Source organism: Pimephales promelas, chromosome 22 (assembly GCF_988280905.1).
Source record: "Pimephales promelas chromosome 22, fPimPro1.hap1.1, whole genome shotgun sequence".
Lineage (NCBI taxonomy): Eukaryota > Metazoa > Chordata > Actinopteri > Cypriniformes > Leuciscidae > Pimephales > Pimephales promelas.
Genome location: NC_142790.1, coordinates 29,173,649 through 29,190,159, shown reverse-complemented (window position 1 = coordinate 29,190,159; position 16,511 = coordinate 29,173,649). Strand labels below are relative to the sequence as shown.

At 39.7% G+C, this 16,511-nt stretch overlaps 1 protein-coding gene across 1 annotated transcript; it reads right to left on the bottom strand.

Moving 5' to 3' along the window:
• LOC120467853 (myosin-7) lies at positions 1-14,799 on the bottom strand. The gene is made up of 38 exons (XM_089125997.1): positions 14,491-14,799; positions 14,092-14,304; positions 13,869-14,012; positions 13,633-13,789; positions 13,506-13,533; positions 13,293-13,401; positions 12,840-12,932; positions 12,675-12,738; positions 12,487-12,585; positions 12,300-12,403; positions 11,723-11,861; positions 11,481-11,599; positions 11,180-11,329; positions 10,910-11,080; positions 10,486-10,795; positions 10,322-10,401; positions 10,042-10,247; positions 9,765-9,888; positions 8,186-8,322; positions 7,839-8,094; positions 7,512-7,754; positions 7,254-7,430; positions 7,024-7,169; positions 6,720-6,810; positions 6,227-6,616; positions 6,012-6,138; positions 5,793-5,911; positions 5,509-5,705; positions 3,285-3,468; positions 2,900-3,065; positions 2,696-2,820; positions 2,220-2,528; positions 1,922-2,125; positions 1,521-1,817; positions 1,320-1,424; positions 1,088-1,183; positions 864-998; positions 1-110 (listed from the first exon to the last, which is right to left on the bottom strand). The coding sequence occupies exons 2-38, from the start codon at positions 14,290-14,292 to the stop codon at positions 90-92; spliced, it is 5,823 nt and encodes a 1,940-aa protein (XP_088982123.1). The 5' UTR covers positions 14,293-14,304; positions 14,491-14,799; the 3' UTR covers positions 1-89.
• Positions 14,800-16,511: the final 1,712 nt, after the last annotated feature.

Below are 16,511 nucleotides of genomic sequence, written 5' to 3'. Positions count from 1 at the left end.
TTTATTCATTTTCATGTCTGGTTTATTCTACAGAACTACAGAAGAGATCATCACAGCAATCCATGTTTAGAGAGATCCATCTAATATTTTCACTCCTCATCAGCCCCCTTCTGTTAGAAAGGAAAAGGTCAACAGAATGTTAAAGCTTAGTTGATCAAGTTCAAAATGGCTTAAACTCTACACAGCTAATCAACGTGGATGGTATTTTTTAGGGCTGTCATGATTCCTTGATTAAATTGGTGTACTTAATTTTAAAAGAAATCCTCGATTGCAATTTACCCGTGTCGATTGACAAGCGAAATACTGTAAATGGTGCATTCCAAGGATGAGAATCCATTATCTGCATTATTAGACCATTTTCTAAGGCAGCATGATGTATTAAAACCTTTTAAAAACGATACTACAGCATATTCCTTTTGTGAATTTACAAAATTCACAATTTCCTGCAGACTTAATATATTGTATATGTGCTTTAATTATTTACGTGCGTGCAGATTGCGTGCGTCTCAGAGAGGCTCCAGTAAATGGTCCTCTACATATACTGTTGTCGTTTACATGTGTGTAGTGCATTGTAAGCTCCATTTCTGTATATGCTGTGAGTTGGGGTTACTTGTAACATTCATCTGGGAACACAATGTGTGCCATTACATCAGATTTTTAATTTACATCTCTTTAATTTACATCTCTAATTTACATCTCTTCAAAATGCATTTTATCAAGTGTAGTTGTTGCTAGTATGTATCGTTACTTGCTATTCATATCTTGACCTATCAAGTCAATGTAACTGTTACCATTTATTTGTGGATTTTCTGATGTTTTTATTTTTGTGACCAAAATCACTTGTTTTAAGTATCTACTCTTACCTTGGATCCTGTATCACGGCTCTTGGCTCTCAGCTTGTTGACCTGAGATTCAGCAATATCAGCCCTCTCCTCTGCCTCATCCAGCTCATGCTGTATCTTACGGAACTTGCCCAGATTGGCATTAGCTTGTTCTTCCTAAAGTTTACACAGAATAGCATTTGTGAAAATTAAAAGATACAATTACTACAGAAGTTGTATCATATGATGGCATTAGTAATACTCACCGCCTCCTCAGCAGATCTCTTATAGGATTTGACCTTCAGTTGGAGTTTGTCCACCAGATCCTGCAGACGAGCCAGATTCTTTCGGTCTTCTTCAGTCTATGCAAAGCAAAAAATCTTAGTATGTGATACACTTAAATACAGGAAAATGCTGCAAGCACTTTATGTATTTTCAACAAATAACAAGATCAAATCAATCAGGGGCAAAATTGTTAGTAGGCAACATTTTTCCTACCTGGTAGGTGAGCTCCTTGATACGTCTCTCATATTTACGAATCCCCTTGACCGAGTCACTGGCCTTTCTCTGTTCTATCTCCACCTCGCTTTCCAGCTCTCTCACCTAACAGATGTGTAACAATTTTAGTACAAAACAATGTAAAGTTAAAAGAAAGCATTTTGCAGAAAACTACTTGTTCCTAAAACATCAGCAGCTTACTCTGGCTTCTAGTTTCTGGACCTGCTTCTTGCCTCCCTTCATGGCGATCTGCTCAGCCTCATCCAGACGGTGCTGCAGGTCCTTGATGGTCTGCTCCATGTTCTTCTTCATGCGCTCCAGATGAGCACTGGTGTCCTGCTCCTTCTTCAGCTCCTCTGCCATCATGGCAGCATCAGTGATGGCCTTCTTGGCTTTTTCCTCGGCATTCCTGCACTCCTGCACTGCCTCCTCAACCTCAGTCTGAAGCTGAGTATTATCCCCCTCCAGCTTCTTCTTCTGATTCAGCAGGCTGGTGTTCTGAACATGAATAATATTGACATTCATGTAGTCTTTTATAATATGGTTTACTAAGAGGGGATTTAGGCTGTTTTTTTTGCAGTTTTAGTACAGATTTGTCATACCTGAGAATGCAGGAGCTGAACTCTCTCACTGACATCCAGCAGTTCCTGCTCAGCCAGTTTCCTTCCTCTCTCAGTTTGTTCCACCAGGGATCTCAACTCATCCAGTTCAGCCTGCTGCAGATTGTTGCGTCTCTCCACAATGGCGATGTTCTCTTTGAGATCATCATTACCACGAAGAGCTTCATCTAGTTGCAGTTGGGCATCCTGTAAAGTACAAGTTTTACAAATAAAAATATGTGAGAACTAGTTTGGATTTCACCTATGCATCATAAAATCTTGATTTGAAGATTTGTTATACTTTGAGATGTCCATGAAGACCCTTGAGTTGCTTCTGGGCTTCTGATGCCTGTCTGTTAGCCTGGCTGAGCTGAATCTCCATCTCATTGAGGTCTCCCTCCATCTTCTTCTTCAGTCTGAGAGCTTCATTCCTGCTGCGAGTCTCTGATTCCAGTGAGCTTTGCAGGGTATCCACCACTCTCTGCTGGTTCCTCTTGGCCTGCTCCATCTCTTCATCTTTCTCTGTCAGCTTACGTTCAATATCAGCTTTGACCTGATTGAACTCCAGCTGAGCTCTAAGTATCTTGCCTTCCTCATGTTCAAGGGAACCCTATGAAGAGTAAAATGGGTGTTTTTGTTTCGCCCTGTGTTTTGGGGTGGGAGTTGACCTCCTTTAAAATAATCTGGAATGATCAATTGCTTTAAACAAAAGCTTGATTTAAATCAAAGAGTTGTCATATGAATAAGGTTTTCAGGGGAAAATGGTTGTTATTTTACCTCAGCCTCTTCGAGAGCAGTTTGTATCTCTTGTTTCTCCTGCTCCAGTTGTTTTCGTAGTTTCTCCAGCTCATGAATATTCTTCCCACTCTCACCAAGTTGCTCAGTGAGGTCAGAAATTTCCTCTGGGCAATAGAAATAATGTACGATCTCATAAATACAAGCAATTAAAGTAATGGTTTGGAGTTGTAAAACCACTCTTACCTTGGAGATTCTTGTTTTCTCTCTTCATGCTCTCCAGGTGGTCCAATGACTCCTCATACGAGTTTTTCAATTTAAAGAGTTCAGTGCTCAGAGATCTAGCTTCTTTTTGGGCACTTTCCAGTTCCGTTTGGGACTCCTCATACTTCTGCTTCCACTCAGCCAGGACCTGGTTAAATGTAATAAAACCAAATTGCCATTGAGAGCAGTGCAGGTTTTGTCAAGTGGTTTTGTAGTAAAGAATAGGCCCTAAAGTACTAGACCCTATCCATAATTAGAAACTTACATTTACTATCAATTAAACATGGAACATTTTTGATGCTACTTGATATTTTGTATAGTAAAATTTTGCATGTCTGATTTTTCCAAATGTACTTTCTCTCCTTACTTTATCAAAGTTTCTTTGCTTCTTGTCCAGAGCAGCAGCAGCAGCATTGGATCTCTCCACATCCACCATGAGATCTTCAATCTCATTCTGCAGCCTGTGCTTGGTCTTCTCCAGAGAGGAGCATTTAGCATTGACAGCTTCCACAGCTTCTTCTGCATCTTGCAGACGCTGAGCCAGTTTCTTCCTTTAATAATTAAAATACAAAGGATAGTAAACATCAGAAGTAGCATTCATTAAACTCTATTTCACGAGTTCACACTTACATACAATTAAAGGGAATAAAGTATAATGCGTATTTAGCGTGCTGTCCGGGGGGAGGGCTCCAAGCTCGGAATTCTGCCCGGACCCAGAGTACTCCCCCCCCCGTATGTAAAGTGGTTTAGGACTAGAAGAATGGAGAAGGGGTGGAGGAGGGATGTTGGGAGGAGGGAGGTTAAAAATGTAAATGAAATGACCTTTTTGGGTTTTGTCGGTCTTACTTTGCTTGATCAAGTACGAGATTGTTTCGCTGTCTAGTACAGAGAAGTCTGAGATGGTGGGGTGGATTTTTGGGTCGAATTTGGAGGTGATAGCGAGTTCCAAGCATCTAAGAAAACCGAAGAATGCTAGGGTGAACATGGTGTCGAGTGTGCGTGCGGTGTTGAGGGGCTGGTAGCTTGAGCGGAGGGTATGAATACATTTGGTGAGGATATCTAGCGTAATGGGTTGGATGGGTGGGCTGGGATCTTTGGATCCCTTTGATGAGCAAGACGGTTTTTGGATTATTTATCTCGGGGGAGGGAGCACCATACGTCAGTTTATGAAAAAACTGTATGCCACTCAAGTAACCTTTAATTGACCCGACTTGTAAGCCCTTAACGCTGTTAAGGTAGGAAATAAATGAGGTGATTGAAAGGAGAGAAAAATCAGGTAATGACATGCTATAAGAGCCATGGAATGTTTTAAAGCATCTCCAAGCCGTTAAGTAGGATTGGAGGGTCCTGGGAGAAACTGCTTGGAGTATAGTGTCGAGCGATGCGTCGAGGAGGGGTTTTAGTGGGTGGGTTATGGGAATATCAGCTCCGAATAGCGAGGTACTGGAGTTGGGAATTGGTCCGCCTCTGGAGCCAGCATCCTGAATTTCTGACAGAATCTGTGCGCGGATACTTTGGGAGACTAGTGGTGGTTCCATGGCGATGGCATTGGATGGAATGGGCATCGCAGATACTGTGAAAAAAGAATATGGAGACTTGGATTGAGTGAGAGAGCTGTGAAGGGTATGGGCCGGGGCTGTGAGTGTTGGCGGCGGCCTCACTGTTGGGTTGCCTGCTGGGGCTTGAAATGGAAAGTTAGGGTGTATTTACACCAGGAAAGTCCGATAGTTCACTTGCTTTGGTCCGGACCAAATAAATTATTATTATTATTTTTTTGGTACGGTTCGCTTTCACACTGCTCTTTTTGCAAGTGAACCAAAATTTGTAAACAAAACCCTGCGGGCTTTGCTCTGACTGTGAGGCTTCTGGGAGTGGTTAGCTGACTGGGTTAATTTCATGTACAGATCGTACAGCTCCGCTTTGTTCATCTTCCGCGAAGCCTGTACTTCTGAGTTGCCCAGAGCTTTTCTCAAGCCAGCGACGGTCCATTTCCCGATAGGTGGGATCGTCGGGACGGCGAGTTGTATGAGGAAGCAGGCGAGGAAGTTGGAATCCTTGCCGGGGGCGGTGAAGAGTGGCCTCGACGTCTTGCTGATCGGGCCCGTGTGCGGCCGCATGAGGAAGCCTGGGGCTCGGGTGCAACGTCCGGCGTAGGATGAAAGGTTGATGGGCCGCCAGAATGGGAGGGTGCATCCGTGTCGATGCATAATCCTTCATTGGAAGAGCTTGATTGCTGGGACATGGTAGCGGCTATGAACCAGGAACTACTATGCTGCTAAACTGTCAGAGAAATGATGTGAGACTGCTGAGTCTATATATACATGCTTTAATCATGATTGCTGAGTACTCTCCACCCGTGTTAATTATCTGAACGTGGTTCTCCCGAATTTGTTAATGAAACATCATTTCATCATGATTGCTGAGTGCTCTCCCCCTGTGTTAATTATCTGAACGTGCTTCTCCCGAACTTTGTTAATAAAACATCATTTGAACATGTATAAAAGGCCACAAATTATAGCAGAAAATTCAGAAAAGTGTCTCATCAATAAAGTCCAAACTCTTTTAACATTTAAATATTGTTTGTTTCTTACTTTGCTTCCTCCAGCTCCTCAGTCCTCTGGATGGCATCAGTTTCATACTTGGTTCTCCACTGAGCCACTTCAGAGTTTGCCTTGGACAGACTACGCTGTAGCTCAGCCTTGGCTTCTTGCTCCTCCTCATATTGCTCCCTCAACAGATCGGCATCATGACGAGAAGACTGAACTGCATGGGCCAGGGCATTCTTAGCCTAAAGCCAAGCAAATATTTGGGGCCAGTTGTTCATTACAATAATGGATTTTAGCAAATTTGTTGGATAAATAGGAGATTTGAAAACCTTGACTTCTTCTTCGAGCTGTCTCTTGAGGTCTTCAATTTGCTGAGTGTAGGACTGCTTGCCTCTCGTTAACTGAGACACCAGGGAGTCTTTCTCCTCAAGCTGTCTGGCAAGTTCACCTAAAATACAATATTAAAAAAAGAAAGAAAGAAAAAAACGTTTTTCCAATTATATTTTTGGTACAGTTTGGTAACATAACACAATATTTTGTGTTCTTACCATTCTCAGTTTGCAGCTTGGCTTTTTGCATGGTGAAATCGTTGATTGAGCGCTGACCTTCCTCAGCCTTGGTTCTGTACTCACTCATCTGGTCTTCCAGAGTCCTGCACATTTTCTCCAGGTTTGTCTTGAGGATAAATTGTATCATAGTTGATTGGTTTCTTTGACTGACAAAACATAATTTATAGACTCTAAGCATACTTTCTCTCACTCACCTTTGCCTTTGCAAGCTGCTCCATGTTGGAGACCACATCGTCCAGTTCCAGTTTGAGTTCACTCTTCTCTTTCTCCAGCTTCTGCTTCACTCTCTGGAGGTTGTCAATCTGCTCCCCCAGATCAGCCACACTGTCAGCATGTTTCTTCCTCAGTGTAGCCGCAGTGGACTCATGTTGCAGAGTGGACTCTTCAAGGTCTCTGCGCAGTTTCTGGAACTCAGCTTCACGTTTCTTGTTCATCTCAATCTGGGCAGCAGTGGCTCCACCAGCCTCCTCCAACCTCTCACTGATCTCCTCCAGTTCTCTGGCCAAATCAGCTCTCTGTTTCTCAACTTTAGCACGAGCTGCTCTCTCAGCCTCCAGCTCTTCCTCAAGCTCTTCAATTCTGGCCTAGTAATGTGCATAAATACAACTTTTTTTCTTTCTTTCTTTTTTCTTTTTTTGTGTTTTATTTTACAAAAATTAATATAAATCTTATTTTGACAAAGTTTACCTGCAACTCTTTCAGTTTTTTCTGGAGTTGGGACTCCAAAGCTTGTCCATCTTCAATCTTGCTATTGAGCTGGCTTATTTCAAAGTCTTTTCTGCCAAGTAAACAGGATGACACATGAATGATTGCATGAATTTCAAATTAAAATATCAGATAACACTTTACAATAAGATCCCATTAGTTAACATTTAATAATGAATTAAACATTAACTAATGATAAACAATACATTTGTTAAACTACATATATAGAAAACTTGTATAAAACTACATTTTATATTTCATAGTATGATATATATATATATATTACTTTTTTATCCGCTCCTCCATCTGCTGCTTATCATTTTCCAAATCCATCACATTTTCTTGAGTCAACTTCAAGTCCCCTTCAAGCTTTCTTTTAGCTCTCTCAAGATCCATGCGGATTTTCTTTTCTTGTTCCAGAGAACCTTCAAGCTAAATTTGATCCAAAAAAATAATTTCACAAATAGTAAATGAAGCTTCTCATTTTAATTCTAGTGCTAGGTTTTTGGTTCTTACATCATCCACTTGTTGCTCCAGTTTGGTTTTGGCTTTGGTGAGTGTGTTGACTTTGTCTTCCTCACTCTGGAGGTCATCCAGTGTTTGCTGATGGGCCTCCTGAAGAGCTTTCTTCTCTTTGGTCAGCTTAGCGATGATCTCATCCAAAGCTGCCATCTCTTCTGTCAGGTTTTTAACCTGTAAAAATGTGTCATTGTATCAACAGACTCTTAAGATACAATTCTAACATCACTAACAGGTTCAGTGCTGAAAACTGACCTTATTCTCAGTGGCATGTTTCTCTTTCTCCACTTTGGCCAGAGTGAGCTCAAGATCATCAATGTCCTTCTTGAGCTCAGAGCATTCATCCTCCAGCTTTCGTTTCTTTGCAGTCAGCTCAGAATTCATTTCCTCTTCATCCTCCAGTCTTTCAGTCATTTCTTTGACTTTGGCCTCAAGCTGGATCTTGCTCTTGATCAGACCCTCACATCTCTCCTCAGCATCTGTAAGATTATCTTGCTCCTATGAACATGAGAAAAAAAAGGAAAACCTGTTTTATTTTTTGACCTGTGAAAAGTGCAGAGTTGTAGTCTCATGCGAACTTACAGACTGCATTGCAAGCTGCAGGTCGTTCTTCTCTTGGAGAAGGGAAACCATCTTTTCCTCAAGCTCCTTTCTGCGGGCTTCAGATTTGGCATAAGCTTCCTTCAACTTGGTGAATTCCTCCTTCATGTTGGCCATTTCTTTCTCAGTCTCTGCACTTTTCAGCAGAGGCTTGATCTTGAAGTAGAGCTTCATCCAGGGCCAATTCTTGACACCCATGAAAGCACGTACGTTCCACTGGATCACCAACAGAGAGTCTCTGTAGATATTACATTTTAAATGTAATATAATCTTGCATTATAAATGTAACTTGTAGAATATGTTCAAAGATTGAAATGCTCAAATCTTACCTTCTTTCCACAATTTTCTGGAACTCAATTCTTGATAGAAAACCACGAGCCCTGGACTGAATTCCAGTTATAATAAGTGCAAGACGGTCATCTCGCATCTCTTCAAGAGTTCCCAGAAGACCAGCCTTAAAAAACACCTGAATAGCAAAGAATTTTGCGTCAAAAATGATTACCATTTCATCTGCTTAAATGGAGAAAACTCGATCATAACTTCGGCAAACTATGGAGTGCCGCAGGGATCTGTGTTAGGCCCTCTATTATTCTCAATATATATGCTGCCACTTGGTAATATTATAAGGAAACATGGAATTAGTTTCCATTGTTATGCTGATGACACTCAAATATATATTTCATCACGGCCAGATGGATACGCTAAATTATCCAAATTGACAGATTGTGTTCGAGATATAAAAGATTGGATGACGCGTAATTTTCTTTTATTAAATCCAGACAAGACAGACGTAATACTTATCAGTTCTAAAATCCGTCCACAAAACCTTTCGCAGCACAACTTTAACATATTAGGATGCCCTGTTACTTTATCCGCTACAGTAAAAGACCTGGGTGTTATATTAGACTGCAACCTGTCTTTTGAAAAGCATATTTCATATGTTACAAAAACAGCCTTTTTCCACCTTAGAAACATTGCTAAGCTACGTAACATACTATCTGTCTCTGATGCAGAAAAGTTAGTTCACGCATTCATGACCTCGAGACTAGATTACTGTAATGCTTTATTAGCCGGTTGTCCTGCATCCTCAATAAACTAGCTACAGTTAGTCCAAAATGCTGGTGCTAGAGTTCTTACTAGGTCAAGAAAATATGATCATATAACACCGATTCTATCATCACTTCATTGGTTATTTATAAAGTTCCGTATTAATTAAAAGGTATTGCTTTTGACTTATAAAGCTCTAAATGGTTTAGCTCCAGTCTATTTAACAGATCTTCTATCGCCCTACAATCCATCACGCTCTTTAAGATCACTAAATTCGAGGCTTCTGGTCATTCCTAGGATATCCAGATTCACCAAAGGAGGGAGAGCATTTTCACATTTAGCTCCGAAGCTCTGGAATAGCCTTCCTGATATTGTTCGTTGCTCAGACTCACTCTCCCAGTTTAAAACTAGACTAAAGACGCATTTGTTTAGCCTGGCATTCATATCATTTTTTTATCTTACAGTTACTGTAAATTTGGCCTCTAGTTCATAAACTCCAGAGGAGAACTGGCCCCTGACTGAGCCTGGGTTCTCCCAAAGTATTTTTTTTCTCCTTTGAGTCATCTGATGGAGTTTTAGGACACCATCGGGTCACTTGATGGGGTTTTTTGGTTCATTGCCACTGTTGCCTTTGGCTTGCTCAGTTGGGGATATTCAAATTAAATGACCCATCATACCATTGATCAGCTCTACCAAACCTGATTGTCTTTTTTCATGAATAAACAAACACTGTGATGTTGTCTTGATTGATACTGTGAAGCAGCTTTGATACAATCTGTATTTTGAAAAGCGCTATATAAATATATTTGACTTGACTTGACAATGGAAAGGTGGTTTTGGCTAAAGTTAATGTAATAATACCTTAGTATGTCCTAATTTGTACTGGTTGTGATCGATGTCCAGAGAGCCCAGAAGTTTTTCTGCACCCTTCTTATTATCAATGAACTGTCCCTCAGGGATAGCAGCAGGATTTAGGATGCGGTACCTACAAAAAATACAACACACATTAACAATTATTATATGTATTTAGTTTCTAGCTAATGATTAAATTTGCAAACTGAGTTGAAATGATGCCTGGAACTTGGAGTCGTACATAAAATTATTTTGTAAGACAAAAGTCATTTGGTTTCATACTAACCGTTGTTTGAAATCTCCATACAGGATCCTGTTGGGGAATCCCTTCCTGCAGATCCTGATGCCCTCCAGCACACCGTTACAGCGCAGCTGGTGCATGACCAGAGGATTCTCCATCGCCCCAGGAGTCTTGCTCTCATTGGGGATGAGGCAGCGCACAAAGTGAGGGTGAGTTGACCTTAAGTTGGTCATCAGCTTGTTCAAGTTCTCCTGTTGGTAGACCACAGAGGATTTAGATTCATATGTGATAAAACCTTGTAAAACAGTGTTATAATATTTCATACCCTATGAAGGGCTGACACCGTCTGGAAGGAAGAACCCTTCTTTTTAGTGCCTTTGGCAGCCTTTCCTCCCGAATCCCCAGCTATGAAATAAATTATTTTTGTTATTATTAAATGGTAAAAAGGTGCTTATTAAATTTTCATGTCACACTTCAGTGTTTGCTTACATGATTCAGCACCAGCATAATTAGCAAACAGGATAGACAACAGCTTAAGAGTTGACTTCTGGAACAACCCTACAACCGTCTCATTGAGAGGGTCTTTGTTCTTCACCAGCCAGTTTGAAATGTTGTAGTCCACAGTACCAGCATAGTGAACGAGGGCAAAATGAGCCTCTGGTTTACCCTTGACAATCCTGGGCTTCTGGAAGTTTGGATTTTTCCCCATATGGTTGTCATAAAGCTTAGCTTTAAACGTTGCATCACTGGCTTTGGGAAACATGCACTCCTCTTCAAGGATGGACATGATACCCATGGGCTAAAATGAATTGTAGATCGTTGAAGTCAATATATTAGTTTGCCAAAAGAGTTAAAACTGAAAATATTTATTTTTTCCCCAGACAGTATAATCATAAACATGATATTTACCCACCTTCTCAATAAGCTCAATACAAGCCTGCAAGTCCATGCCAAAGTCAATAAACTCCCACTCAATGCCCTCCTTCTTGTATTCCTCTTGCTCCAGCACAAACATGTGGTGGTTGAAGAACTGCTGCAACTTCTCATTAGTGAAGTTGATGCACAGCTGCTCAAAGGTGTTGTACTGCAGGTGGAATATAACGTATAATCACAATGGTCAAACAGATTGCACTTCTTGTTGAATTTGTTTTAAAATAAAAATAATCAGTTGATTTCCACTTACATCAAAGATCTCAAATCCAGCAATGTCCAGCACACCAATGAAGTACTGGCGAGGCTGTTTGGTGTCCAGTGATTGGTTGATTCTCACAACCATCCAAAGAAACATCTTCTCGTACACTGACTTTGCCAGAGCACCAATAGAGTAGTACACCTAATATAGAAAATATTGTATTTTGCGGAATTTGACACATTTGCAAACTAGAGAGCGATTTTTCTGAGGTATTAAAGTTTTTGTTGGCATGTCTTGGAAAGTAAACTATGATGTTGAAAACTAATGCCCTGTTATTATTTTCATTTGTTACCTGCTGGACACTCTGTCCCTTGGTGACCCACTCATTTCCTACTTTGACTCTTGGGTGGCACAAACCCTTGATCAGGTCAGCTGAATTTAGGCCCATCAGATATGAGACTTTGTCAGCATCTGCATGTTAAAAAAAACACGGAGCAATTTATATATATATATATATATATATATATATATATATATATATATCTTTGACATGTCTTTTTCCTTTATGAAACTGAGATTCCAAGTTATACTGACCCTCAGTCCCATCAGCCTCGGCCTGTTCCTCTCTTTGCTTCTGCTTGAACTTCATGTTGCCGTAGTGCATGACGGATCCAGTCAGCTTGTAGATGCTGTTCTTCTCTTCATTGGTGAAGCCCAACACATCGAACGCTTCCTGCAGCAAATGTACGGATCATGTTAAATTTCATGGCATACACAACAAACTGATGTCTTTATTTTATACTTTTTTAATGAATAGACTGGCCAAGATAATAAATTATTCTTTTTCAAGTCGTTATAAACCTGTATGAACACAAAAGGAGACCGTGTTCACGCTATTCTTTTCCTTACACAATCACATGGCTTCATAAAAACAAGTTTTACGGATCTTTTACGGTGCTTTTTGATACTTATTGACAGCTTTTGATCATTATATGCTTTAAACTGTAGGGAAACCAGCCAAGATACTATCAATTCATGTTCCACAGCAGAAACGCAGTCATACGGGTGGTCAAATGTGCCAAATTGCAAATTTTGGAAGGACTATTACTTATAATATTTTATAATGTGGTGTCTTGTATTGTGAATTCTATATGTTTTAGCAAACACCCACATCAGTGGCCATCAGCTCGTCACCGTCATCAATAGATGCCACTTGTGTTTCTCCTTGGGAGATGAAGGCGTAGTCATAGGGGTTGTTGGTGATGAGCAGCATCTCTACGGAGAAATGGTAACATAGATCAGAAAAGACTCTTCTAATTAGAGATGGCAATATTAATAGATATGATGGGTAATTTTACCCAGCAGTTCTGGTCTTCTCTGGGACAGAATCTGATAGAAGATGTGGTAGTCTCTCTCAGCCTTGAGCTGAAAAGTGACACGAGACTTCTCCAGCAGATCTAAATGATTTGATGAATAGATCAATATCAAAACAGTTATACATTTAATCAATGTGTGATTTGTTGGAATGATGTTGGGCAGTACTTACAAGTCTCAATGTCAGCAGAAGATAACTTTCCACTGACGCCAAAATGGATACGGATAAATTTACCCTGTGAATAAAGCAATACATAATATAATACATAACACGCTCATATAACATATCATGAAAACCAATATAGAATAACAACACCAATGTAAAAACCCAACTTACAAATCTGGAGGAGTTGTCATTTCTGATGGTCTTGGCGTTACCGAAAGCCTCCAGAGCAGGATTACACTGGATGATTTGATCCTCCAGAGTACCCTGAGAATCATATTTTAACAATAAGTGTGTAAAAAATTTGATGCGTCTACTTTAGTTTTTTAACTACTTCTACTTTTGTATCTACTGCATATTTTCTGATATTATATAGTTCTATAATGAAAATAATAATCAATAGAGAACCTGTCACAGTAGTAAAAAATTAAGAAAACAAAAATGTTGTTGTTTGTTTACTTGTTAATGAATTGCAATATTGTTCAAGCAAGTATCAAATTTTGACAATTTGTGACTCCAATATTTGATATCTGAAGACAGCATTATTTTGGAAAATATTTTTTGTAAGCTATGCTATTTAGAAGGAATATTCATCCATAATGAGCCATTTTTGAGTGAATTACGCACCTTTTTCTCCATTGATGGATCCTTCTTGCCAGTTGTTGTTGCTGCAATGCTCGCAAAGTACTGGATTACTCTTTTAGTGTTCACAGTCTTTCCAGCACCGGATTCTCCACTTACGATAAAAAACGATAATTAAAAAACTGATAAAATGCAGCACATAAAAAAATTGTGGTGAAAGTTGGAATATTGTGCTACGTCATAATATGTATTACGTACGTGATCAGGACAGACTGGTTTTCTCTGTCTGTGAGAGAACAAAATATAAGAAACTTAGCATTTGAAATTGCATTGGAAATTAGATCTCTAAAAAATGACAACAAGTCAAATCATGATTACAAATCACCTGACAGCATGTACTGGTAGGCATTGTCTGAGATGGAGAAGATGTGAGGAGGAGCTTCAGTCCTTTTTTTTCCTCTATAGGCCTCAACTACTTCCTGATTGTACACTGGCAGCCACTTGTAGGGGTTCACAGTGACACAGAAGAGCCCAGAGTAGGTCTGTAAAAGATTTACAGAAGGTTTAGATCTGCTCATGCAAGATAAAGAGAACATGTGAGTGTTTTAAGACTCGACTCACGTAGATCATCCAGGCTGCGTAACGCTCTTTGAGGTTAAACAGCACAGCGGGCTCGTGCAGGAAGGTGAACATCGCCATGTCCTCGATTTTATCGAACTTTGGCGGGTTCTGGGGGTGAACATCAATCTCCTTCACAGTAACTGTCTGTGGATAACAAAAATGTTTTGAAAGTCACTCTGTACTTTTGTCTACAATCTACAACACTGCAGAGATCAAATCTTACCTTCCCGAACTCTGTGTCAACAGTGACTTTGTCACCGTCTCTACTGGTGATGGAGGCTTTGACGTACTCAACCTCAGGGTCGGGCACAAAGCATTCTTTCTTCATGTCGAAGGGGCGAGTTTGGGCCTCCAGACGCTCCTTGTCTGACTTTCGTAAGAACGGGGCGGCTGGCCCGAACTCTGCCATCAGAGCATCCCCCATCTTTCAATCAGACTGAGGCATAGATGAAAAAATTAGCTTGTTTATAACTAAAAAAATATACTGTTAAATATAATTATTTATAAAAAAAAAATAAAAAAAATTGTATTCATTTATTGGTCTTTAAACTGACAAAAATGTTGCATATGCATACACACAGATATATACTTAACATGTTAATCTTATAAAAGCATGCCTTACCAGATGAAATCAAAACCCAAGAAAGTCCAAGTCCTTTCAATCAAACAAGAAACATCATTATTGAGAAATCATCTTATTCTATTGTTCAGTCCTCATAAACGATTTAATCTAAATGATGTGTGCTCTTACCTTTAGATGGCACAATGATGTGTTGCTTGCAATATTGTGCTGTAACTTATCTCTTTATATAAAGGCACAATGAGTGTGACGTTGATCATCTGTATTTGGTACGGGTCATTTGTTTGTAGCTCTTTTTGGATGCCTGACAAAATCTTTGTGAGCCACAGTAGTTTGGCATGTGGTGTGTGACGGTAGTGAGAAAGCATCACAAAGGATTTAAATCACAATGATGCTATTTTTGTCCCATATGTATTTCTTCTTTTTTAAAGATATCAAACATTTTTTTACTGAATTTTACACCTTCACTTTTATATTTTGTGGTTAGTTATAGGGCAAATTTGTATGCACTTAAAGCATTATAGAGGTGGAGACTCTTGTATATAATGTATCTTAACCATAGTTAAACATTCACACAAACTTTTTTTTAATAAAATTGTACAACGCTTAATTTGCCAGTAAGATTCCAGCAATAATGCACTGATGCTTTTCTAGAATTGCGTGTCATTTTCTGTCCTCAAAGAGAGACCGGCATGCACTGAGAATTTCACAGGTTTATCTTTGTGCTCAAGGATAAAGACAAGGTAACAATGCCTCATGAGCAAGACGGCTGTCACGGAACAGTACAATTGTCAGGAGACAGCTGTAACGGGAACAATGAGTATCTGCACTTACGACCTTGTGTTCTCGCCTAATGGAGAGACAGCTGCAACTCTTGCTTGTTCTTGTTTGCTGCTAGGACCTTTCTTGATTTTCCCAAAGCTAAATCCATCATATGTGTTTAATGGGTTTATCAAGTTCATTAACATTTAAATGAACAACAGCTTCATTCATGTTCATCCATGTTCTCCCCATTCTTTCTTCAAAAAGATTTTCAGCTTTATAAAGATTCCCTAGATAAATCCATGAAATGGATTTTGTAAGATTCAAATTGTAATTTGTATTATACTAGGGGTGTAACGATAGATTGTTATATTGTTATATCACACTATAAAAATGCTACGATATGTATCATTGATGTAACCGGTATGATTTGCGATATAGTTAGTTTTATCCAAGGCAAATTTTCACAATCACAGTCACGTCCAAGTACTCTGAGGGCGATGGCGCTTGCGAAAAAAACGTTGTCATTGTCTGTTGATTTATCGAAATCGTCTTCCATTGCAATTTCCTGTATATCTAATAGCTTGTTTTCATATGACGTCACGTTGCGTTGCCATGGCGCGAAATACAAATGGAAGGCAGGAAGTGATTTGCTGTATTTAGAAAGCACTTTAACAAACTCAAAATGTCTGTGTTTTGAGTCATTTATGGTTACTTGAATCGATCAAACCACAAGGAGTTTTTAGAGTGTACCAAAAGTTGTTGTTCATAAGGGGGGGGGGGAATTGCAAGAAATTGATCAAAAATCGGCTTGCAAACAAACCTATGTCTGCGGTCGGGAGGAGTCGAATGGGAAAATGCCTGTGTGTGTAACGTTAGTGATCACTTCATCAAAGGTGAGTTAATACAACTTAAGTGGCTATGTTTGTGTAACGTGTAATGTTTCCGAACTTTGTAAAGTCAAAGTATGTCTGTAAGACGAGGTAGTTGCTGATATCTACAGCCTCGATGGCAGGAAAATCTTTCAGTTCAGTTGAAAAGTCGTCCTCCTCTTCATAACGCAAGGGTCACGTCCAACATATGTTTGATTTTTTTTGTTTATATCTTTTTCTTGTAATAGCGTGTAAAGTAGTACAGTACGTACTTTCTTCCATCTCGTCCATTGCGCTCTTCACTCCCTGCCCTCCATCTGAATTCTGCGCATCATCATAATCACGTGACTGAAACTCAGCTATAGACCCCTTTTGCGCCGACGTAACAGTTACGTCACGGCGCTAGCTGGAGGCAAAACAAAGTGAAAA